Below are 24,656 nucleotides of genomic sequence, written 5' to 3'. Positions count from 1 at the left end.
TAAACAACATTCTCCTGTTCAGTCATCAGGCCAGTCAGTCTTTATGTGCCAAAGTTGCATCTAACATGATATCTAGCGAGCGGAACGCGGACCGCTTGGAAATGAGCCAGTTGAAGAACCGATGAACTTGATCTGCAAATGACGCAGGTCATATTTTAAAATCCAGCTTTACCCCCTCCTAGCCTAGTCTATTTTGAACCTCTTAACAGGCACCCAGAAAAGTGGCCATTTTTAAACTTGAACTTGAGGACTGCATACATTTTTTGAAAAGCGTATCTTTATACTTTATACTTATAGCACATGCATAAGCCTGGTCTCTTTTGAAAGATAACATTCTGAAGTTTCTTACACAATAAAGAAAAACGACTTTTAATTAAAGTAACATAGGGCTGAACTTGAGTTGTACTTGTAATTGTGTACTCACGTTTTTCTGTAGTAGATTAGATTAGATTGTACTTTATTGTCATCATATTTGCAGATTTGGGACTCAAACTTAAGGTGCATTAGTGGAAGCAAATATAAAATATAAAAAGTTCTAAAAGAGAAACATAAAATACTATACAATAAAACAATGTTACAATACTGTACAATATACAAAATAACAATATACAAAATAACAGTACAAAATAACCATCACAGTGTCAGACGGTAGTGGGTGGGTATTGCACTGTGGATATTGCACTTGAGGGGTAGGATGTTGCACAGTGTGGGAGGGGGGGAGTTATTGGTGCATATTAGAGTTCAAGGTGGTGATGGCTCTGATGCACCTGTATCGTCTGCCCGATGGCAACAGGTCGAACAGGTGGAAGCCAGAGTGTTAGCTGTCCTTGGTAATGTGTTTTGCTCTGTTGAGGCAGCGGGAGTTGTGTAAGTCCTACAGGGAGGGGAGGGGGCAGCCGATGAGTCTTTGTGCCAAATTTATAACCCTCTGAATCGCCTTTCTGTCTGCGATTATTATTGCAATGTCCAAAGAAATTATATCCAAAATAATTGGTATAAGCTGGAAAACACTGTGGGTCCATAGCCTGAAGTCTTATGTAGTACAGATATGAGGAAAAAAAAGTTCTCCAGTAATCCATTTCCTCATTGACGACAATGCATTCCATGTGTTTTTCACTTCCTGTTTTTGCTCGTCAATTATCACCTAGATCCCTGATTCGCACAACCCAATGTGGTCTATCATTGGAAAGCTACACTCATTGGCTACAACCCTGTCCAATAATATTCACAATCGGCAAATGATTGACAGTTCCAGAGGCTTGTGTATAAAGTCGCACACCTGACATTTTGGCATGTAACTCGAGAACCGCTGAACGGATTTGGTTGAGTGAGGTGGCATTCGAACGGCAACAAATAGGGCTTTAATCAGTGGCGGCTGGTGAATTCTTCTCCAGGGGGGGCGCTATACCAAAAATGTTGCAAACATGTATCAAGGATGTATCACAATGTCACACACACAAACACGCGCGTGCACGCATTGGCAAAACCACACACTGAGTATAGCCTACTATCACCATTGCCATCAATCAATATATGATCACAGTCCATGCAGCCAGGTTTCCAATAGCGCCTACACAAACACACACACCCCGATCTCAAGCGCCTACACAAACACGCACATCCCGATCTCAAATCTCTCTTTCTCCTCTCTCTCTCTCTCTCTCTCTCTCTCTCTCTCTCTCTCTCTCTCTCTCTCTCTCTCTCTCTCTCTCTGTGTCTCTCTCTCTCTCTCTCTCCCGTATTCAGAATCCGTCCAATAATAATCACAGATGTATATCTTGTCATTTGAAGTTACCAGCTATCATTACAAGACCTAGTATACAGTATATACCAAAGATAACTTCAGTATGAGTACAGCATATTTAGCATATTGTTAAAAGAGCCAAGGCTGGCTTGCATAGATTAAACATATGACTTACCATCAGAAGAGTTGAAGGAGGTGAGACATTCAGCTGTCCACAAGCCTTAATCCACTTTAAAAAAAAAAAAAAATAACCAGCTTCTGGAAAACAACCGAATATATTGCCTTCCTCTGTCCAAGTTCTTTCAATCTGAGTTTTTCTTGCAGTGTCCGTCTTTCAAATGGTGTTGCTTTGATGGATTTAAGTTAACAGAATTATCCATGGTAGCTAACTATAAACCGAAACCAGGCAACAAGGCAAGTCTTATGCAACTGCTGATGAGTGAACACACAGAGTGTGTCTGCACTGCAGTGCTTGCTTGTCCAGAGCGCCAGAAACCGCAACCCCCCCAGCCCCCCCCAGATCATATTTATGGCCATTGATAGGCTAAAATGTATTTACTAGATTCATTACATTGGCCGCTTGCACGCAGTGACGCCTACTCAGTGCGTTTTGTCTAGCGCCCTGGATGCCCCGACGTCAATCACAAACGAGGGGGAGATTAGAATAGCATGCAAAAAACAATGATTTATACTATATTTATTGCTATATTAACGTTATTGTGCATTTTAATAGTAATTATTATTAATTTGAAACATGTTTAGTTTATTTTTAGGGCTTCAAGCCTTCAAAATATCTAAAATAAAAAAACACAAGTTCTTCTTCTCCTACTCTCTCATTGCTCTCAACCAGGGGGGGCGGCGCCCCAGCGCCCCTAGTGGCGAGCCGCCACTGGATTTAATCCTATATATGTTGTATAGAAAATGCAGACCCGAGCTGCTAGACGTTCGCAAAGTGCTGTGTCGCGCCGGTGGGCAAATCGTGCTTAAAAGGGCCCGGGAACGGGCCCCCACCTATTATTAAAAAGGTTAATATTATTAATATTATACTATTACATTAATAAGGAATAGCTGTTATATTGAAGTTACTTTTTTTTTCTCTGTGAACTGTTGAAAGTTGGTGAGCCATATAATATCTGGCAAAGGGCCATAAATGGCTCCCGAGCCATAGATTCCCCACCCCCTGCTCTAGGACGATATGCACAGTATGTAAAAGTTCCTGCAGTTTTCTCTAGATGTGTGGCCGGGACCTAATTGGCATCTCATTTCTTTACCTCCAGAGAGTCGCTGAGTTGGAAGAAAGTGAAGGGTAGGTACAAAACAAACCATTTGTTTTGCAAATATAATTGTCTTTTATTGCTTCAAGGTATAAGTGAATAGCTATAGTGCCTTATGCTCTTGAGCCTATCCAGTCATTGCCTTTAGAGATACTGTAGTCTCCAGTTCCAAACACATCTTTTAGTGTAGAAAGATGAATGATGCCTTCTTCCACAATTTTTGTCATTCTACCACTGGGTGTTGTTTGTACCGATGACCACCAGCTATTTGCAATTGAAACAGCTGTCCTGTGATAATTATCATACGTATAGCTGGTTATGGACTGGGGTCATTTCTGTCCTTGAAGCATTTACAATTGAAAAGTCACCACAGTAGGTTCCCTGAGGCTCTGACATCCAGGTGTGTTTTTCAATCTGGAGACTACTGTACATTTGATAACACAGCTAGGCCTATTATTTTGCAACCTGCTCTCCTTGTTTTGTTGAGACTTCAAAGTGGTAAAATAGTTGTGTGCAGCGAAACAAGGCCATCAGAACAGCTCTTAATGCCCCTTGAGAGAAGCTTTGTTTTCCCTCAAACATGGCATGGGTGTAACACTTCTACAGTAGCTCATTTTGTGGCCCCATGAAACCAGGACACTCCTGGGAAGTGGGACATCTGGGACGTTGTCCTTTGAAACTGTTTGTAACTTTCCCAACTTGCCGTCTTCTCTCTAAACCTGACAAGACGGATGATGGTGTGATCTTGAGATCTTGCGAAGCCAGCATGTATAGGCAGCAGGACTGCACTGGACTTCACTTTACTTGTTTCCATAGAAGGCTAAAGTCATCAGTTTGATATAATTACCTTGGTTTTGTTAAAAGCATAACATGCTACAATCCTCCCCAAGAGTAAATACATACTAATGTCTTCCCTGTGTCTGTGTAAACATGACAGTTCTTCTTGTCCATTATTTGTGGGTATCTCCTGCCCACATCCCCATCCAAGGGTTACTTACACACCATGTTTGTGAATATTACAAGCAAATACACAAAGACAGATACACATGATAGTTCTAACATGTCCTTTCGTTTCCAGGAGTGAATTCGTAACAGCTGAACCAGGGAAGGACTGTAAGTTGTCTTCTCACATCAACACTGCTCACTTGAATGGATTGCATGACATGGCATAATATAACTTGATCATGTTAACCGACACCTAGCTGTTTCCTTGCAGGCTCTTGGACTCCTCCTCCACTACTTATTCTACTTCCAACTGAAGCAGGGGAGGTAGGTTGGCATCTGGATATTAATCATTCTCAGAGGAGTTTATAGTTATAGACAGTTATAGTTAATAGTCCAGAGTTATATCATGTCACATCTGGATATCAGGTGAAGCTTATGTCACACAGCTGAATCAGACGTCAAAACCTCAGTTTTCACTGACAGCTGTCGTTATTGTGTTTTGTTGTTTGTTTCCCAGATAATCCCAGAGGATTCGCGTGACACACCAGAGGAACATGAGGAGCACATAGTTGAGTTCAGTGTCACCATAGTGGACCCTGGATACAGCGAGCTTCTGGGTGATCCTGAGGCTCCTCAGTACCATGACATCACAGAAGACCTCAGAGAGAAGGTGAGAAGAACATGTAGCTGCCTGACTCTGCCTGAAGCATAGTAAGCCTAATATCTCCCCTGGCCCGAAGCCTAGTAAGCCTAATATCTCCCCTGGCCCGAAGCCTATAGTAAGAATAATATCTCCCCTGGCCCGAAGCCTATAGTAAGAATAATATCTCCCCTGGCCCGAAGCCTTGTAATCTTAATAACTCCCTTGGCCTGAAGCCTAGTAAGCCTAATATCTCCCCTGGCCCGAAGCCTAGTAAGCCTAATATCTCCCCTGGCCCGAAGCCTATAGTAAGAATAATATCTCCCCTGGCCCGAAGCCTTGTAATCTTAATAACTCCCTTGGCCTGAAGCCTAGTAAGCCTAATATCTCCCCTGGCCTGAAGCCTAATATCTCGCCTGGCCTGAGGCCTATAAGCCTAATATCTCCCCTGGCCTGAAGCCAGTAAGCCTAATATCTCCCTTGGCCTGAAGCCTAGTACGCCTAATATATCCCCTGGCCTGAAGCCTAGTAACCTTAATAACTCCCTTGGCCTGAAGCCTAGTAAGCCTAATATCTCATCTGGCCCGAAGCCTAAAATAAAACAAAACTTGAAACTAATAAGCCTAATACTGTATCTCCTCTGGACTGAAGCCTAGTAAGCCTAATACTGTATCTCACCTGGCCTGAAGCCCAGTAACCCTAATATCTCCCCTGGCCTGAAGCCTAGTAACTACAGTAGGAATGTCCGATATTATCGGCCTACCGATATTGGCATAAAAATTTGATATAGAAAAATATCTGTATCGTTTTTCAAAAAAAAATATATATATATATATATATATCTTTTTTTTTTTACATTTATTTAACTTTTATTTACCCAGGCAAGCAAGTAAGAACAAATTATTATTTTATTGTCAAAGTATGCATAATGTTGTGTTAATTACACGACAAGAGATATGTAATGTTAATTAGCTGAAATAATTTCGTTTTTTGGCGGGGGAAACCCTGCATATATCGGTATCGGTTGATATCCGTATCGGAAATTAAGAGTTGGACAATATCGGTATAGGTCAAAAAGCCAATATCGAACATCCCTACTAGTAACCTTTAGCCCCTTTCGGGTCTGTGATGCACTCCAACAAGGTTGGACGAGTGAAACACAGTCCCTTATTCCTCCATAGGAAAATCCCACAATTAACACTGTCTCGCTTTTCTCTATCAAAATGCTTCTCGTACAAGTATCGCAGAGAAATTTCAAAGGTACTCACAGTTGCACGAGAGTTTCGGACAGATAAACGCTAGGGTTTGAAAGCTTGGCGTTGCTAATAAACATTTAAAAAATATATATATAAACTGGTCAACACTGCTCAAAACGGCTTTAGCTGCCTGATGCCGAAAATAAAGCTGTGTTGACCAGTTTATAAAAATTATTTAAAATGTTTATTAGCAATGCCAGGCTTTCAAACCCTAGTGTTTGTCTGTCTGAAACCCTTGTGCAACTGTGAGTACCTTTAGAATTTCTCTGCGATACTTGTACAACGAGCGTTTCGCTGAGGACCAGTTCTTCAGAGTTAATTGTGGGATTTTCCTATGGAGGAATAAGGGACTGTGTATTCACTCGGTGCATCACAGTCACGAAAGGGGCTAAGTAACCTTAATAACTCCCTTGGCCTGAAGCCTAGTAAGCCTAATATCTCACTGGGCGTGAAGCTTATTAATCCTAATATCTCACTGGGCATGAAGCCTAGTAAGCCTAATATCTCGCCAGGCGTGAAGCCTAGTAAGCCTAATATCTCCTTTGGCTTGAAGTTTAATAAGCCTAATATCTCCCTTGGCCTGAAGCATAATAAGCCTAATATCTCCCTTGGCCTGAAGCCTAGTAAGCCTAATATCTCCCCTGACTAACTTGGTTTCCCATGGGGTGACAAGGTTGAAATCTAGGTGCGTTACATTAAAACAAATCATACTGTTTGTCTGAGTCCTGAACTACAGAATCCCAGCACTATTCATCAGGAGATGATTTTTGGAAACAGATTTGGCATAATAGTACAAGCTCTCACAAAGCTGCTTACATGAAAATGATAACTTAATTTGGTATGCTGTTTGTTGTCTTGTGTTTGTTAAAAGTTGGAGGCTGCAGAGTGGCCATGAGTTTAATTATCATGTCAACCCAACTACTCTTTCTACTAACATTACATAATTAATGCAGGCTGATTTAACATTGCACGTTAAGTTAAATACTAAGTCAAGTCTTACTAAGCCTGGAATAGTAAGATCTAGCCAGATTATTTTATCTGAGTAACAAGGCAATTGATTTACAGCTTGGCTTCAACTGTTAACCACTACTTATGGTATAACGTTGTATAATGTGATTATGTTCACGTGAAAGCGCTGACTGTAAGCTTAAGAATGGCACAGTGTATGCCATTGTGAGGAAGCAAAAATACCTTATATGACCAAACTCTTGTGTTTCCTACTACTCTGATCACACAAGGAGAAAGCCACGTTCTATATTGGGCTAATCCGTTCCATTCAAAAAATTTGTAAATGTACACATATGATTTAATTAATTTTAATTTGACAGACACCTTTCTCTGTGCATAGCTAACATCTCGAGTAAGCTTCAGTGTGAAGGAGTTTAAGATAAGAGCTCAACAAAGGACAAATCTGAGAGCATTATGTAGAAATATGTAGATAGACATAAATAAAATAAAAGTGCGGCATGTGTAAATCACCATTGTTGTAATGCATTGTACTTTATTGTACTTTATTTGCATTGTATTGCATCCGTTTTATAATGTTTTGCTGATTGCACTGGTAGAGCGAGAGAGCAACTATCACAACCATTTATTTCTTACATTTATCTCATTCATTCTCCAGATGGTTCATGTTTTTGACAAAATTCCAGGATTCAAAGAAGTTCGTGTTCTGGGATTCCGGTGAGTTTGAAATAAATAGAAAATTGGCACAATTTTCAGCTACTTTGGGTCATTGAAAAGCACTATACAAAATAAATGAATTATTATTATTATTATTACAATAAACTAAAAACAACTGATACAACTGACGCAAGACATGACTATTGTCATATCAAAAAGAAACAGGAGAGTAACAGCCTAAAAGCATCCTCCTTTGAGATATGACTTTACGTTTCCCTTTACCCATGCCTTTACCCATGCCATCGTGACTTTTGTTGACATGACTTTCTGTTTCAGCTCAGAGGACGTGTCTCTACGCTACGCCGTGGTCTTCAACGGAGGCACTGAGCTTGGCGAGGAGCACACTGGGACTCTGGAACCGGGCATGGAGTCAGACGGAGACACTAATGCACTTAAACTGAAGCGCCTTGTTGCCAGGGCTTTAAGTCTGGAGACGTCACTGCCGGTGGACATACACACCCTGAGCTTGAGCTTGAGCTTCGAGACTGGTAAACGCAAATTGTTTAGCAGGACGGAATTAGAATAAAATTTCAAAATGAAAAGCAAATAATACTTTGTGCAAAACCAGTCAAAGTTTATCATTGGGCAGCACAGTGGCGCAGTGGGTTCAAACCACGGCAGGAGGCTTTTTTGTGTGGAGTTTGCATGTTCTTCCAGGTTTCCTCCCACACCAAAAGACATGCATGCTAGGTTTCCTGCCATTGCCCTTGACCAAGATGCTGGCATTAAAACTGGAGTCTGTCCCCGGGTGCCTCACTGTGTGCCTGCCCACTGCTCATAAATAGTTAGGATGGGTCAAATGCAGAGGACGAATTTCCCCAAGGGGATTAATAAAGGTTCAACTTAACAACTTAACTTATCAAAGTTTTAATATTAGTCTCATGTAAATCACTAAAACAACCCTGTCTTTTCAGTGACGTTGGTCTATTCAGTTGCGGAGTTGGGTCTGGCTCCTTCAGAAGCCTCTGTGGAGGATGTTACTCCCGACCAAGGACCCCTCCCCACTGAGACGGCCATTGACAACTCCTTGGAGGCTTTTAGCGTCAAATCACACACACAAACCCTTGTGCCTTTCATCTCCGACATCTTCCCGGAGAGCACCACCTCCTCACGCGAGGGAGCCGTTGAGGATGAGGAGCCCCCCTCAATGGCAGCGGTAGAGGTGGCAGAGGTCACCACGGAGGAGGTAAATGTCATGGAGCAGCCATCCGCTGAAGAGACAGACCCAGAACCGGTAGAGTTTCCACCAATACAATCTGAGGAGGGAGACGAACCTAAAGAAGAGGTGGTTGAAGGTAAGGCTCCTGAGACATACTTTATAGACCAATGTCAATGGCATTCGCTGACAAACTGATGTGCTTTCATCGGCAGATTTAGTCTCCATCATGAGACACAGTGTTATTTCTAGGGAAATGCCCGGCGCTACTGTTGTTTCTTCATTCTACATTCAGCTAATTTCAGCAAGAAACTAAATCTCCCATGCCTCAAACATAATGAGCTTTCTATGTTTCTTCTTGCAGTATATGACAATTGAAAAATAAATATCACTATCATTGCTAAAACTACAGATAGAGTTCATGCAGTTTCTTTTTGATGTTTTATTTATAGAAAAGGTAGTATTGACTCTATGATATTGCTATATCAACATTGTTTTTGCATTCTTCTTTCTGTGTTTCTATTGTAAATTGCCTTGTGTGTTCCTTACAAAAACCCACAGCTGCTGAGGTGGTTATCACGGAACTTGCAGAAGAGCAACAAAATGGGCAAGGTCCACCAGAGTCTATAGACCCAACAGTTCCAGAGACCATTGATGGAGATACAGAAGCAGAGGTCCCTGTCTCTGTACCGTCATTTGGTGACGACGCTGCTGTGGCTCCTGTACCACCGGCTCCTACAGAGAGCGGCAAAGATCCCGAGGAAGGAGTTGAGCCAGTGCACAGTGGAGTGACACAGGCCTCAGCGGACACCCCTGCCGAGACCCCCGGCACTCACGAGGGAGCCGAGCAAGCCGAGAGTGGGACGGAGGCGGAGGTGACGGAACCTCTGGAAGAAGAGGGTGGTAACGAATCCCCAGAGGAGTCTGAAGAAGAGCCGTACGAGTCGACTGCGGCTCCGATCATGAGTCACATGATCACCCCTTCGACGGTGGCTAATGAGTTAGTGGTGTTCTTTAGTTTGAGGGTCACTAACATGATGTTTTCTGAGGACCTGTTCAACAAGAGCTCCCCTGAGTACAAATCATTGGAAAGCACCTTTCTTGAGCTGGTAGGTAAACAAGCTTTTGTTCTCGATGTCATGCTTTGGCATGCCTTATTCTCCTACTTGTTTTTGTAGCCCTAGCCTCATGTCTTGATGCATCAGATGAGCTATATTTCGTGCAATATGTAATGTTTGACTTCTATTTTGAATGACACATTAGTTTTACTCTAGCAAAGAAAATGCTGTATGCCCAAATGTAGGCCTACAACTGCCACTAAATCTGAGTCTTTCTTTTTACAAAACTGAGGATGTACTCTATTATAGCCTAAGCCTTATCCCCATGACTGCTACTTCATGCAAAACGGCCCATGAATGTTAATTATAAGAAATGTATATCGTTTCCCGAAATTAGAATGCTGGTTATTTTGATGTACCTCCCAAAAAGCATGTTAATTAAGGCATTATCCAGTAGCCATATTCACGATCATGTTCTACGATAGACACTTTCATTTCAAAGGATATTTTGTTTCACTTAGACACAGCACTCAGAGCCCAGAGACTCGCCAAATCCAGGAGCTTCTAGTAAAGCTGGGCCTAGGAGACAGAGGACCTTAGCCTCCATACCGGTATACTTTCCATATTGGAACAAAATCTCCCATGCCTTAAAGAGCATGACCTTTCTATAACTTACCTAACTTTTCTGTAAGCATTATTGAGCAATCTAAAAACTAAAACTTTTCTAACTTCACAAAAATTGTAGATGCAGTCCATTCAGTTTCTTTGTTTGCACTTTTAGTCTGTGGCTTTAGAGATAAATGTTCTCTCGCTACAGATCATTTTAGTTTTTTGAGATTTTATTATGTAAGTTTCAGTCTATTTTGGCTTGTGTGTTGTGTTTGTGTATTTGCCTTAATTCTATGCATTGTGCTAAAATGTGCTTTTCAGAGACTCTGGTTGGTTAGTTTTCTTGTCAACTGTGTTGGGGCTGTTTCCTGTTGTTATGGGTGTCAAAAGTCCATAGCTTCTCATTAAAAGGTAGAGGAAGTGTTGTGTAAAAGAGCTTAAAAGCCCATAGTGTAAGCCAAAGATCTGTTGCCATTCTTTAGAGCAGTGTTTTGGATAAGCATCTGGTGTGGACCGCATACATACAGTAGAATGTACTGTATGCTTGTTTTGTTTATGTTTTATTTTGTATTTACAACTAGCATGCATGGATTATGACCTCTGTATTATGGCAATTTCTGATTCCTGTGTGCAATCCTACTTGCGTTAGCCTGCTGTTTGAAACTGAGACATACATGTGGTGGAAAAACATAATCTCTAATTAGACTACTTCTTTATGAATATTAAAGGTTTTTTTTGTACACCGACTTCTTATGTGCACTGTAAATATAGGCTAAGGCAGGAAGGTTGGAGGCCTGACACATCAAGAGTGTCATTAGTTTGGGATCAAGATAACATTGTAAGAAGCTTACTGAGCCTATTACTGCAGGAAAAATGGGAAAGTCACGCATGTTTATAGCATGGATAGCCCAGGGTGGTCTGAATCATGGGACGTCTTTGTATAGGCCTCAGAGATCTCTGACTTGGGTAAGAAGCTTTGGGTAATACTGGTTAGCACAAGCACCACCACACACATTCGACTAATAGTAGAATCAGCTTAGTGCAACACCAGTCAATTGTGTGGTGAGGTGTGTGTGGACTACGTGTTTGTATAAGAGCTCTGGTACAGTTACTGGGTATTCTTAAGGTGGTTGTTAACTGTGTAAGAGCTCTGGTACAGTTACTGGGTATTTGATGGTTGTTAACTGTGTAAGTTGGACATGGTACTGTAATAACAGAGACCAAAGGGAAGGTTGAAATACTTTTGGGATTGGTATACAGCTGAGTTGACTATATCAAAGATACTGCTGTCACGCAATTTTGTGAGAAGAAGTGTGCTTCTTTAAAACCTGCACCAGTTGACATGCATCAAAGGAGGCATCAGTAGACAACCTTAGATAGGTTCAAGGCTTTATGCCTCGAGGTGGGAGGAGGGAATGTATTTTTAGTAGGGATGTTCGATATTGGCTTTTTTACCGATATCCGATATACCGATATTGTCCAACTCTTAATTTCCGATACCGATATCAACCGATACCGATATATGCAGGGTTTCCCCCCCCCAAAAAATAGGAATAATTTCAGGTAATTAACATTACATATATCTTGTTGTGGAATTAACACAACATTATGCATACTTTTGACAATAAATAAAATCAGAATTTGTTCTTACTTGCTTGCCTGGGTAAATAAAGGTTAAATAAATGTGAAAAAAGAAATATATATATATATATATATATATTTTTTTTTTAAACCGATACCGATAATTTCCGATATCACATTTTAATGCCAATATCGGACATCCCTAATGTTTTGGATTGCCCAGAAGCGTCTTGTGCTTAGTGTTATGTAAAGTCCTCAGCCCCAAACTGTGGAGGTCTATCAATATAAATTGGATTTTCTCTCCTGCAGAGGGAAAGTAAATGACTGGGTGATACTGGTCCAACGTTCTAGTTGTCTGATTTAGTAGTCTGTGTAGGAGGATGCGCAAATCATTAATGGCATGTTTTGACACATTGTTGTTTTTAGAGTTTCATTAAAGTGAAATTTAAAGAATTCAAAGTAGCTGTTAGCATCGTGAATTGAATGTATTGCCGTTATGCGCTGTGGGATGGATTGCTTGATCTTTCCTGAGAGGTTCTCCTTTGTGTTCAGTTTGGGATATAAATTACTATTGTTATCATGGCAATAATAATAATAATAATATAATAATAATAATAATAATAATAATAATAATAATAATAATAATAATAATAATAATAATAATAATAATAATAATAATAATAATAATAATAATAATAATAATAATTATAATTATAATAATAATAATAATAATAATAATAATAATAATAATAATAATAATAATAATAATAATAATAATAATAATAATAATAATAATAATAGTAGAATAACCTCTACGATTGTGGGATAAAACAAGTTTTAAATCCCAATCCAGATTTTCTTCTTTTTTTAACAAACATTTTGGTATCCTTGATGAGTTTGACCTGTAGATGGAAAATACGCTTTTGAGAAAAATGTCATAACTCAAAAGACAGGTCTGTTATACTCCAATTTCTATAACCATTGTTATAATAATTTCATAAATGTTTACAGTTGCAGGTTTAGCTGTGATATAATGTACATCTTTGTATCAAGAGCTCAGTCAATTTGAGAGTAAAATATTCCTCTAATACCATCATTTTGATTTTCATAGACAGGGCTGCTCTTTTATCCATGTTTCGGATTGGGTCATCAACAGAGAATTACACATTGTTGATTTTTGCTATCTTTCATTTTTTGAAACAGTGAAATATACAGGAAAGAATATGAATACTCCATCTCCAATCTTAAATGGTTGCTCAAACTGGGGATCAACTGTCATTAATCAGTGTCTCTAGTTCTATAGAATTCTTTCTGTCAAAACTAATGAGATCAGAGGTTTGCATTGGTAAGTACTCATAGTGTGTGTTGTCCATATTTTCAGCTATTTTGTCCAAAATAGCAGAAATGTTTTGTTTTAAATGGGCTAACACCTTCAATTTACACCTCAACAACAATTGCACAATGTCATATACAACACTAACTTGAACAAAAACATTTAAACGTGACAATGTTATAAATCACATTTTCACTGAAACAACATGGCATATCAAAAAAGAAATGTAAATTAATTTCTGATATTCAGCCCGTTTAAATGGACGCACTAACATTTTTTGTTGTAAATCACAATATCACCCCATTGTGATATTGTAGGTTCAATGCCTACCATCTATGAACCTATAGCTTACAAACCCCCCGCTTGCAAACCCCTTTGTCACATTCCTCCTTTACTCCTGTACCTACTGGTTTGTTTAGCAACCACTAACATTGGACATGGAGGGTTAAATAACTTTTTATTTACTACATTTTAAATATTGTATAGCAAAATAGCACTATTTCTAATATTTAAATATGATATTTGAGCTCAGGGTAGGGATTCTTGACTGTTTTCAATAACAAGAACCAGTAGATACATGTGTAAGCTTATGACGAGCGTGAGCGAGTTTGTCATTGACTTCAAGCACGGTACTGTTTGTCCCATGCTGTCCATATGACATGGCGTTTTGTACACAGTGGCATGCTCTCCCGCTTACCAGCCAAAGGCAGTAAATGCTCCATGTGAATAGTAGTGTATTGTGAATCGCCTTCCTCACAAATAATGGTAGTGACAAAAACATGTCTGTTGTCCCCACATATGTCCACTTTTGTCTTTATTTTATGGGGGGACAAAGGATCTTTAGGGGGAGAGAGCAGGTCAACAGTAGATGCCACATAAAAGTGGTATAAATAATCTGGGAACCTGAAGATTAATTTGAGATGCAGCTCAGCACTGTGTGTCAAGTCTTTCTAGTCATATACTTGTAATAAACTTGTGTTTTAGTTAAGCGCCCATTACAATTTCGAAATTTCGGGCTTAGAACATTATTATTGCTGTGTATGATGGTCGTTCCCATGCTCAATTATGTCTCATAAATTGTGCGGTCATTTTTAGGTCGATACCATTTGTTGCACAGAATCCCTCAAATATACCACATTAAGACCTTGAGGAACACCATAGAAAATAGATGCTGTCAACAAAAAAACGTTGACATTTGGAGATTTCTATAAGACATTTTGTGAGGATGTCATTATCCTAGAGGTCACAAAAGGTAATTTTATACAGTCAGGTCAAGTATAAAAAATTGTCTCATTACAATGAAATATTTCTCAGAGTCTCAATTTATGCAATTCCAAGGCTGTTTAGGGACCCTAGTATGCAGAAATATTCAAAGACACCATTTTTAGAATTGGTTGAAAATTTGTACTGCATGCAAAACATGGTTCTCGCCCAACACTGTATGGAATTAGCATGACATGGGCATGTACGGTATATAATATAGATGGGAATCACCAGAGGCCCCGTAATATGATATTATCACAATACTAGATTCACAATACTGTAATATCACAAAAGATGTATTACCTTTTTCAAGTGCAAATGATGTCCCCAAAGGAAAGCTTTTACATCGATTTTCCCCCATAGCTACCTATAGAACCAATTTTCATTCAGATATCTTGAGGTGAGAGGTCAAGGGTCAAGGGACCCCTTTGGCCAAATGGCCGTATCAGTTCTTCCCCTCGCCCAAATATTGCCTAACCTAGCATAATTTAGCCCCATTGGTACCGACATGATCGGTACCAATGAATACTGATACAGTCCCCGCTGGCCTCAGGTCTCAGAGGGTGTAATTAACAGCAATAGCTGCTTTCAGGTGTGTCCTGAAGGGGTTGAAGTGACTGTACTTCTTAGAACTTGTGTGGAAGGCAATTAACAGTACAGACACTAAACTAGCTTACGTTACTTGACACATTGAGATAAACTGTAGATTTTGGCCCTTGGTACTGTAGGCTATTTGCTGGGGCTGATGCAATGTAGGCTGGATCAATGCTCTCTCTTTCTCTGCTCTCTCTCTGCTCCCTCTCCCTATCTCTCTCTCTCTCCCTCTCTGCTCTTACTATCTCTCTCTCTATCTCTCTCTGCTCTCTCAGCAACGTTTTTAGCTATCGTTGAGCTGGCCCTCGGTAAACTGGCTGCGAGTGATAAGTGAAGTAACCAGATCAGGCCAGAGCTCCTTAATACCTCTTATCTCCTGCACTGGAGCCAGGCATGGAACAGTCCTGCTAAGGCACCGTAATCTCCCCCGCTCACACTCTGGCCATTTGATGTCACCGCCTTGTGTGAGGTCAACGCAGAAGGAGAGTGGTTTTGATCAGAAAAAACATTGATAAGCGTTATTTAGGGTCCCTAATTAACACCAGTGTAATCAGTTCAAGTCTGTGGTCTGAACAGAATGTGTTCTCAGTTGTTTAACCTGGTTTTAGAGACAACTCATTAACCCAGATGCAAGTAGTAGGTGGAGTTATAAGAGTTGGTTTTGCGAGTCGTTAGTGGTCCGGTGTAGTTTGATGAGTGGTGCACTACACTGTTGTGTTGTGCTGTGTTGTGACAGTGTTGGGGTGAGGGGTTCCATACTTCCTGTAGCCAACAGCAGAACTGATCTGGGAGAACTGTGGCTGAGTCATACAGTAGATAGCTTTGTCGTCATGGAGATCTTTTCGAACCAAGTCATAGATAGCTTTGTCGTCGTGGAGATCTTTTCTAACTGTTTCATCTAGTTCTTTTTCATCATTGATTCTTTTTTCGCTCTCTTTAGTGACGAGTCCTTTGCTTGTGTACTTACACCAATGCTTATTAACCTAATCCTCACACCTCAATCTGGTGCACTAATTACACAATGTCATGCTTTTACTAAATGTAATTATATACTAGTCACATGGTATAAAACATGACCTGAATAATTTAACTTCAGCATTGCTATGACAAGCTCAGTCTCGCCAGTAGGGAAGAACACCTCCCCAATCAAATGTAATCTACTTTGTTTTAAGGCCTAGTCCATAGTCCATTGGCTCCCCAATCTTGTTCCCAGGAGGCCACAGACATAGTTTTGTTTAAATTAATCCAACTTCCTCAGTGAAGAAACTGAACTTTAGAATGAAACATTTCAATGGAAATCTTTATCCTCCTAGGATCAAGACTGATTCACTACCCAACCCCCCCACCCGCATAGGTTGGCATTGATTAAGTTAAATTAGCCTTCCATTAACATCATATTCTCATTTCCATGTCTCAATCATTTCATATTTCTCTTCCTTAGAGTAACGGATTTGTCATACTATTCAAGTCTTTAAAAACCAACACACAATAGCACAGAACTGTTCCTTTTAAGATGAGAGAAATGCACTTATAATTTTAAACTGAATATTTAAAAGCTTGCTCGGCTGCTGTTGGGAAAAACCCTTGTATCTCCGAAAGATAAAACCTTTCAGGAATCTATAAAAACAACCTCATGTTCAGAATGACACCCATGAATTTATTTATTTAAGTTATAGATTTGGGTGTTGAATGGGTTTCATGGGCCTTATATACAGTAGGGTCATGAAACTCACTCCCAACATAGAAAACCGTATATACCTTCAATTCAAGGAAAAACATGAAAATTGCCAACATGGGAAATACAGTAGGTGGTTTTCCATCAACAGCCAACTAACTGAAGCAGTGCTGGAGCTGTGTAGTGTTTAGTGTTATCATCGCTGACATACTCATTTTGGTCTCTCTTCTTTCCCCAGCTTCTACCGTATCTGCAGTCCAATTTGACCGGATTCAAGGAACTAGAGGTCCTCAACTTCAGGAACGGCAGCGTTGTGGTGAACAGCAGGATGAAACTGGACAAACCGGTACCGTATAACGTCACCGCGGCCGTGCACTGTGTGCTGGAAGACTTCTGCAACGCTGCGTCCAAGCGACTAGACATCGAGATTGACAGTCGTTCTCTGGACATAGAACCGGGTAAGACACATTTCCTGTAATTATTATTATTATTATTATTATTATTATTATTATTATTATTATTATTATTATTCCCATTCGCTCTCATATCTGTGTAATATAACTGTAATTTATAACACCATGTCACATACTGTAGCAGAATTTGTCATTTATCTGGTACACCTCTGCCTTCTCTTATCACAGACTTGGAAAGAAATATGGCCAGACAACAAAAAGCCCATTTTCAAAAAGAACATTTCAGCAGATGGTAGATTTAACAAGTCCAGGGGACACAACAGACACCTTGTGACAATCATACATATATGCATACATGCATAATCTTGCTGATGCAGTGATTCAAGACCCAACTCAAGGTCAATGGATTATCTGCCCACGACAAGCACTATCTCCTTCCCTTCCCGTCTGTATTCGCTGTGTTATTATTATTTTTTATTTTTATTTTTTTGGTCTTTTCCCCCCTCCATTTTCCTCCGATTTTCTCCCATCCCAATGTTAGTCGTATGCCAATTCCCAGTCCCTTCCTGGTCGCTGCGCACTTACCCCCCACAGTCAGATCATCTGGGAGAGTGGAGGCTACCACGTGCTTCCTCCGACACACGTCCAGCCAATCACCGCTTCTTTTCACCTGGCAGCGCGGATTCTCATCGAGAGGGCGTAGCGTGTGGGAGGACCACACTATCCCCCTCGAGTCCTATCCGCGCTTAGCAGGCGCCCCGACCGAACTGTAGGAGTCGCTGTTTACAACGACCCGGACCCACCCCGCCAGCTTCTCCCACCCTCTAATACAGCCAATTGTATTAGTGCAGACGGCCAGCCAAGCTGGTGACAACCCCGGAGCTGTGAGCTGGATTCGAACAGGCGAATCCAGCTCACAGCTCCGGGGCTGGTGACGAACGCAATCTCCGCTCGGCCACCTAACCGCCCGCTGTGTTATTATTCTGATACTATTTATGGAAGATCTCTTCAATGTCCGGGACCTCGTTAAACACACTTTACAGAGACACCTTCATTCACATCAGTCAGAATGCCCTTTAATTTATTCTCTGGTTGAGAAGACAATGCGAATGGGGAAATCAGGGTGGGACAAGTGAACACAATTTAATTAAAGGGGCACTTTACCAAAAAGAAAACAATGCTGATTTATTTAGCACATAATCTCACACACATCCAAAAACTCTAAACAGTTTTAGATTTAGATTTGGTTTTGCACACATTAACTTAGTTTAACAGTTAGTACACTCGCTGTCCTGTCCTCTGTGCTCCCCCCTTCTCTTTTCTCCTCTCGCTATTTCCAGTGGACCACGTGGACCCATGTAAGTTCCTGGCCTGCAAAGAGTTCTCCCAGTGTGCCGTGAACAGTTGGACAGGCGAGGCAGAATGTCTGTGCGACCCCGGGTATGTCGTGGTGGACGGCCTGCCTTGCCAGAGCACATGTGGCCTGGAGCTTGACTACTGCCTCAACGGAGGCATCTGTGAGATCATCCCCAGGCACGGGGCCACGTGCAGGTATGTGCAGCTATTTACCATGCGGTTCAACTCACTTTTTAAAAATCCAGCACACCTCCTATTGGGTATTGGGATGTACTTGATAAGGGCACCAGAACGACGGGTCAGAGTCAGCACAACTGACGTATCTCAAACTCCGCCCCCCTTTTCTTGATCCTCCAATTACATAGTTTGTAATCCCTGTACCAAAAAACTCCTCCCCAGCAGGCCTAAATGACTACAGACCGGTGGCACTCACCTCTGTGGTCATGAAATGCTTTGAGAGGCTGGTCAAGGATTACATCTATGCCTCCCTCTCTAGTACCATGTACCCATTGCAGTTTGCATACAGGACAAACAGGTCCACTGATGACGCGGTCTCCCACGTACTGCACAACACCCTTTCTCACCTTGACAGTCAGAAGGGGGGCTATGTGAGGTTGCTGTTCATCGACAATAGTTCAGATTTCAACACCATAGTCCCCACCAGACTGGTTGACAAGCTGATAGATCTAGGTCTGAGCTCCGCCCTGAGCGCCTGGATCCTGGACTTTCTGAGTGACAGGCCCCAGGCGTTCAGGGTGGGGGGTCATACCTCCAACTCAATCACCCTGAGCATCGGGTCCCCCCAGGGCTGTGTTCTCAGCCCCCTGCTGTATTCACTGTACACACATGACTGTGTGGCCAGGTTCAGCTCCAACTCCATAGTGAAGTTGGTGGACGACACAGTGGTGGTAGGGCTGATCTCTAACAACGACGAGAAGGCATACCGGGAGGAGGTTGATGTACTGGCACGCTGGTGCCGGGATAACAGCCTACTCCTGAACATTGGTAAAACCAAGGAGCTGTTCGTGGATTTTAGGAGAATACAGCAGGGGACACACATGCCAGTGCCACTGTGGATAAATGGGGCTATCGTGGACAGGGTGAGCAGTTTTAAGTACCTGGGAGTCCACATCACAGTCCTTGACATGAACAACACACATAGACTCTGTGGTAAAAAAGACAAAACAGCGCCTCTATCACCTGAGACAATTAAGGAAGTTCAGAGTATCGGGGAAGATACTCCACTCCTTCTATTCTGGGGCTGTATGAGCATTCTGACTGGAAACATCACTGCCTGGTTTGGAAACAGCATGGCCCAGGACAGCAAGGCCCTACAGAGAGTGGTGCGCTCAGCAGGACTTATATAACAGGAGGTGCAAATCCAGAGTCTGCAGAATAATGAAAGACCCCCACCACCCCAACAACGGCCTGTTCAAGCTGCTGCGGTCAGGCAAGCGCCTACACACACACACAGCAAGAACAGAGAGACTAAGGCTCAGCTTCTTCCCCCAGGCCATCAGAACATTGAACACTAAACTCTCCATACACAAGTACACATGAGCACACACATACACACACACAACACATATTCTGCATTCGCTCACACACAAACAGTCACTTTAAATACAATGGAAAGGACACTTTAAAGGAACGAGGAAAATAAAGGTCACTTTAAGGAAAGAACTGTTGTGGTTCTTGTATAGTATAGTTTATAAATAGCAAGTATAGCATAAGGATATGGATTAAAAACTGTATATTGTATAGTAGTGTACATAGGACCCAGTGCCTTAATCCGTAGCTAACATTGTATTGCATTATCTCAGGACTTTACATGTCTATTTTATCATGTCTATTTTATGTCTATTTTATTACCTGTTTATTATGTCTATTTTATTATTTAGTATTATTGCACAATCAAAGCGGGCATGGCCACCCGCATTTCACTGTAGGCCTATGTCCTGGTATGTATGTGACAATACCGATGGCTTCTCGGTTACAGTGGGTGACAATATTGTCACAAGGAAAGATGAAATTACCTACCTGGGTTCCATCCTAGAGGCTAATCTTTCCTGTGACAAAATGGCATCCAATGTAATAAAAAAAAGTCAACCAACAAACTCGATTCTTGTACCGGATCTCCTCTCTGGTAAACAAGAATACCCTGAAGACTCTGTCAGGAGCACTCATTCAAGGGTACTACGACTATGCGTGCACCTCATGGTACCAAAGCACCTCAAAGGCACTAAAAACAAAATTACAAACATCTCAAAACAAACTGGTCAGACTACTGCTTGACCTTACTCCTAGAACCCACCTCACCCCTGCCCACTTTGACAACCTAGGATGGCTTAGAGTAGACGACAGAGTACAGCAACTTGCAATGGGCCTGGTCTACAAGATACACTAGGCGACCAAGGTACCCATGTACATGTCAAAATACTTCCCAAAGGTCCGTGAATACCACGATCACAACACCAGAGGGAGCTCCACAAATCATGTTAAACCCAGATTCGGCTCAAACAAGGGACTAAACACGTTTCGCAACTATGCCACATCAATGTGGAACGCCCTACCCAAAGCTGTAAAGGAATGTGAATCACTACCCACTTTCAAAAACACTCTCAAAGAACACCTACGGGAGACTGCAATTCGAAACTGGCCCCTACAAATGTCCTAACCCAGTTGTACAGTAAATTACCAAGTATGGCTTTGTCAGTATTCCAATGTACAGTGTACAGTGTCCCCCCCCCCTACCCACCCCCCCCCCCCCACCTCCAATGTACAGCCCCCACCAACCCACCCAACCCCACCCCACCCACCCAACCTCCCCAAATGTACAGTTTCTACGTCAAATGTATATACTGTAGCGCTGAGATAAAGGAGTCGGAGGCAGTGTATCGAAGTTGAACCTAATTCCTTTATTCATCAGCAACATAACAACAATGTCAACGTAGTCAAATCGATAGATAGACTGAATGCTTGTAGCAGGAAGTGCCACACACAATATCGTCCGGGGGGAACTACTATTCCCAACAACAGTTCTGTGTGAATTATGTACAGTCACTACAATACACTCTTTTTCTGGACACTTTTTGTATCACAAACAGTACTGTATTTGCAAATCTGATATGTCATAAATGTATAGATGTAGCAGTACTGTCTATCTGTATGTCATGTATGTCATATGTTATGATGAATTGAAAATGGGGGACCCTGATGTAAACAAGACGAAAGTCTTTCTCTGGTCTGCATCCCCTTAACAATTGTATGTATTGAGCTGTACTGTACTGTACCCATTCTGCAATCTGTTAATAAACTTTTCAATCAATCAATCAATCAACAAATAAACCTCTTGAATCGTGAATCTTGTCAGAGGAAAGCAGTTGGGATTGCAGGATCGATAAAAGAGGGTGGGGTTTGAGATGGGTCAATTGGCTCCAACAGACTGATGAACAGTTCTTGATCTGAATTTTTCCTTGATAGTGACTATTGTGCTTCAGCGCCTTTTTTCACAGAAGATGTCTTGAAAGCAACCGTTATCAAGAACAAAACCCGCCCCACCATAGATCTTTTTTGTGTATACTTTTTCTAACCATTCTAAACTCCTTCTAAACTGTTTTCATCTCTTGGCTCTTCTTTCTAGATGTCCTGTAGGTAAATACTGGCACTACCACGGCGAACGCTGCAGCAACCTCGTGTCACTGCCCATCAACCCGCCGCGTATCGTGACCTGCTTCCTCGGAAGCCTCTCCCTCGTCTGTGCCATCATCGCCATCTTGTTGTACTTAAACAAGAAATGCGTACGGACCAGCAAAGTTGTGACTCTAGTGTAAGTAGGCATTTTCTTTAAAAATGTTTTGTTTTGAGTGGTAAGTGTTTTTTGTTGTTAAAATAAGTGGTCTAGATTCTGACCACCACTGATATAGAGTGTTTGGTCAGTAACATGGGTCTCTCAGTCCCTCCGCTCTGCAGTAAACAGAAAATAAATGTTGGGTGCCCCGTTCCCACTTCCTCCAATCAGAAGAGAGAACTCCACACTTCAAAAATGGTCTGACACAAATAAGAAATGAAAATGTAATCTGCCAGTGCAGTAAGCAAATTTGGCTCTGCGAGATTTCTTGAAAAAGGTAAAATATCTAGGGTTCTCTCTCCTGACTGGATGAAGTGGGAACGGGATACAATAAAAAATATTATTCTGTTTACTGCAGAGCGGAGGAACTGGGACCAAACACTCTATATCAGTGAACGCTGTCAGAATGTAGAGCTATTTAACACTTATTTTAACAAAGATAAATACTACTTACAGCTCCTTTAAGGTTGTAGTTGGTTGTGGTATGTTGAATCCGTGTGTACAACCTTATCTCCTTCACTTTGTAGGCACTCCCTTGCTCCCTATGCCTTTGACAATACCTTGAGAGTGAACCCAGTGTTTGAGAATGATGATGGCGCTTTGAGTCAAGTGTCCACGTTACCATATCCTTCAACATCGTCCACTTCCTCCCAATCACAGTCCTCTGAGCCAGACACTTTTGCCTCAATAGAAAATATACGTCTAAGTATTGAGGTAATCCGTACTGCATCATGTGGTTTGTTGGCTGCACATCCTAATAAATACTAACCATGAACTCTCAAACAGTCAACTAATATTAACTAATATCAACTAATATAATAATGCCAAATGACATCACTATTTCCATGCAACAGAATTCACGCTGTTCAGTTCCTCTGATTTTTAGGAAAAAGTTCTATGTTTTAATCACCCATACGTTGTGCCATATCTTATTTTGACTCTAATCCCAAGATAGCTAACCCTGCATGATGCATCAATGCAATTCTCAAACATTTTCCAAATAGGCTATTTCTATTTATAGCTTCTTAATGATACATGATAATAATACACAGTCATACATATTTCCAGGCCAATTCCAAGATAAGTGCTGGTATGGTTCAAAATCAGGAAGATATCCATGCATATTTCAGGCTAAATGTATGGGTTTAACATACAGTAGGCTACAGATGTACACGATAGAGGCTGTCCTGTCTAATGCTTACAATCTTTATCTTTATAGAATCTATATCTAACCTTTACCTTTGATGATGCCATCCTTTAGAATAACGCATAGAATCAATTGACCTATCTCGAGCCCCTGCCCTCTTTTCTTGATCCTCCAATCACAACTGTTGCTTTGTTGTCAGAGGAACGCAACTGTTGTGATTGGAGGAACTTTATAAGGAATGTAATGTAATGTTTTTTCCCCATCCCTTTTGCTATAGATCCCCAGACAACTCTACACAACGAGATCCGAGAAGTTAGTCTCTGAGATGGTGGATTTCCATCACTGTATACCACACACTGAGGTGAGGAGCAACACTTTGCACACTTTGAGCCACATGGAACACTACACTGTCACAGAGACTAACCAAGCACTAACAGAGAAGAGTCCGTATTTCAGGAACTAAGCACAACACAGGGGCCACAAATAATGATTAAGTACGAAAATCATACAAAAGTAGCCTATGGTATAATGAGAAAGTACAGTATATGTTAATGAAAAAAAAATATATATTTAACTGATAGTTAATGGCCATCAGTGGCGGGGGCGATAGTCGTCTGGTAATCCGGAGGTTCCCCGTTCCAGCTCCTCCCGGGCAGCGTGTCGAAGTGTCCTTGAGCAAGACACTTAACCCCTAATTGCTTCTGATGAGCAAGTTGGCACCTTGCATGGTTGCCTCTGCTGCCTGTGAGTGAATGGGTAAAATGTCAGGAATAAATTGTAAAGCGCTATATAAAATGTGCCATTTTACCATTTAGTTAACTTTTACAATTATAGGTAAGCAGGTATAGAATGGGAATTTGATACAGCTTCACTGAACGTGTTATTGGAAAGTGAAGCCATTCTAGAAGGAATTTCCTGCAGTGTTTATCTGATCCTGGAAATGTTATGATGTCTGCAGTAGCTAATTTACATCTTGCTCCGTTCCTCGAACTCGAACTATTGATTAGAGGCGCGCGGATTCAATCATCTAGGACAACGGTGCATAGATGTTTTGGCATATAGGGGATATAAAGCGTCAG

At 41.3% G+C, this 24,656-nt stretch overlaps 1 protein-coding gene across 1 annotated transcript in view; it reads left to right on the top strand.

The window, feature by feature from the left end:
• impg1b (interphotoreceptor matrix proteoglycan 1b) overlaps nucleotides 1–24,656 on the top strand; it is a gene marked incomplete at both ends in the record, with an annotated part of 56,808 nt that overhangs the window by 29,346 nt on the left and 2,806 nt on the right. The window contains 11 exons of the mRNA XM_084311187.1: nucleotides 4,481–4,633; nucleotides 7,484–7,542; nucleotides 7,819–8,030; nucleotides 8,457–8,837; nucleotides 9,260–9,807; nucleotides 10,278–10,367; nucleotides 17,050–17,269; nucleotides 18,565–18,775; nucleotides 22,224–22,409; nucleotides 22,958–23,144; nucleotides 23,855–23,938. Coding sequence (XP_084167313.1) covers nucleotides 4,481–4,633; nucleotides 7,484–7,542; nucleotides 7,819–8,030; nucleotides 8,457–8,837; nucleotides 9,260–9,807; nucleotides 10,278–10,367; nucleotides 17,050–17,269; nucleotides 18,565–18,775; nucleotides 22,224–22,409; nucleotides 22,958–23,144; nucleotides 23,855–23,938 — 2,331 coding nt within the window. The remainder of the gene's footprint in view (nucleotides 1–4,480; nucleotides 4,634–7,483; nucleotides 7,543–7,818; nucleotides 8,031–8,456; nucleotides 8,838–9,259; nucleotides 9,808–10,277; nucleotides 10,368–17,049; nucleotides 17,270–18,564; nucleotides 18,776–22,223; nucleotides 22,410–22,957; nucleotides 23,145–23,854; nucleotides 23,939–24,656) is intronic.

This window comes from Notolepis coatsorum (genome assembly GCF_963971535.1).
Source record: "Notolepis coatsorum genome assembly, chromosome: 3".
NCBI lineage: Eukaryota > Metazoa > Chordata > Actinopteri > Aulopiformes > Paralepididae > Notolepis > Notolepis coatsorum.
The sequence above is the reverse complement of the archived record's forward strand: the minus strand, read 5'-3'. Positions and strand labels throughout refer to the sequence as shown.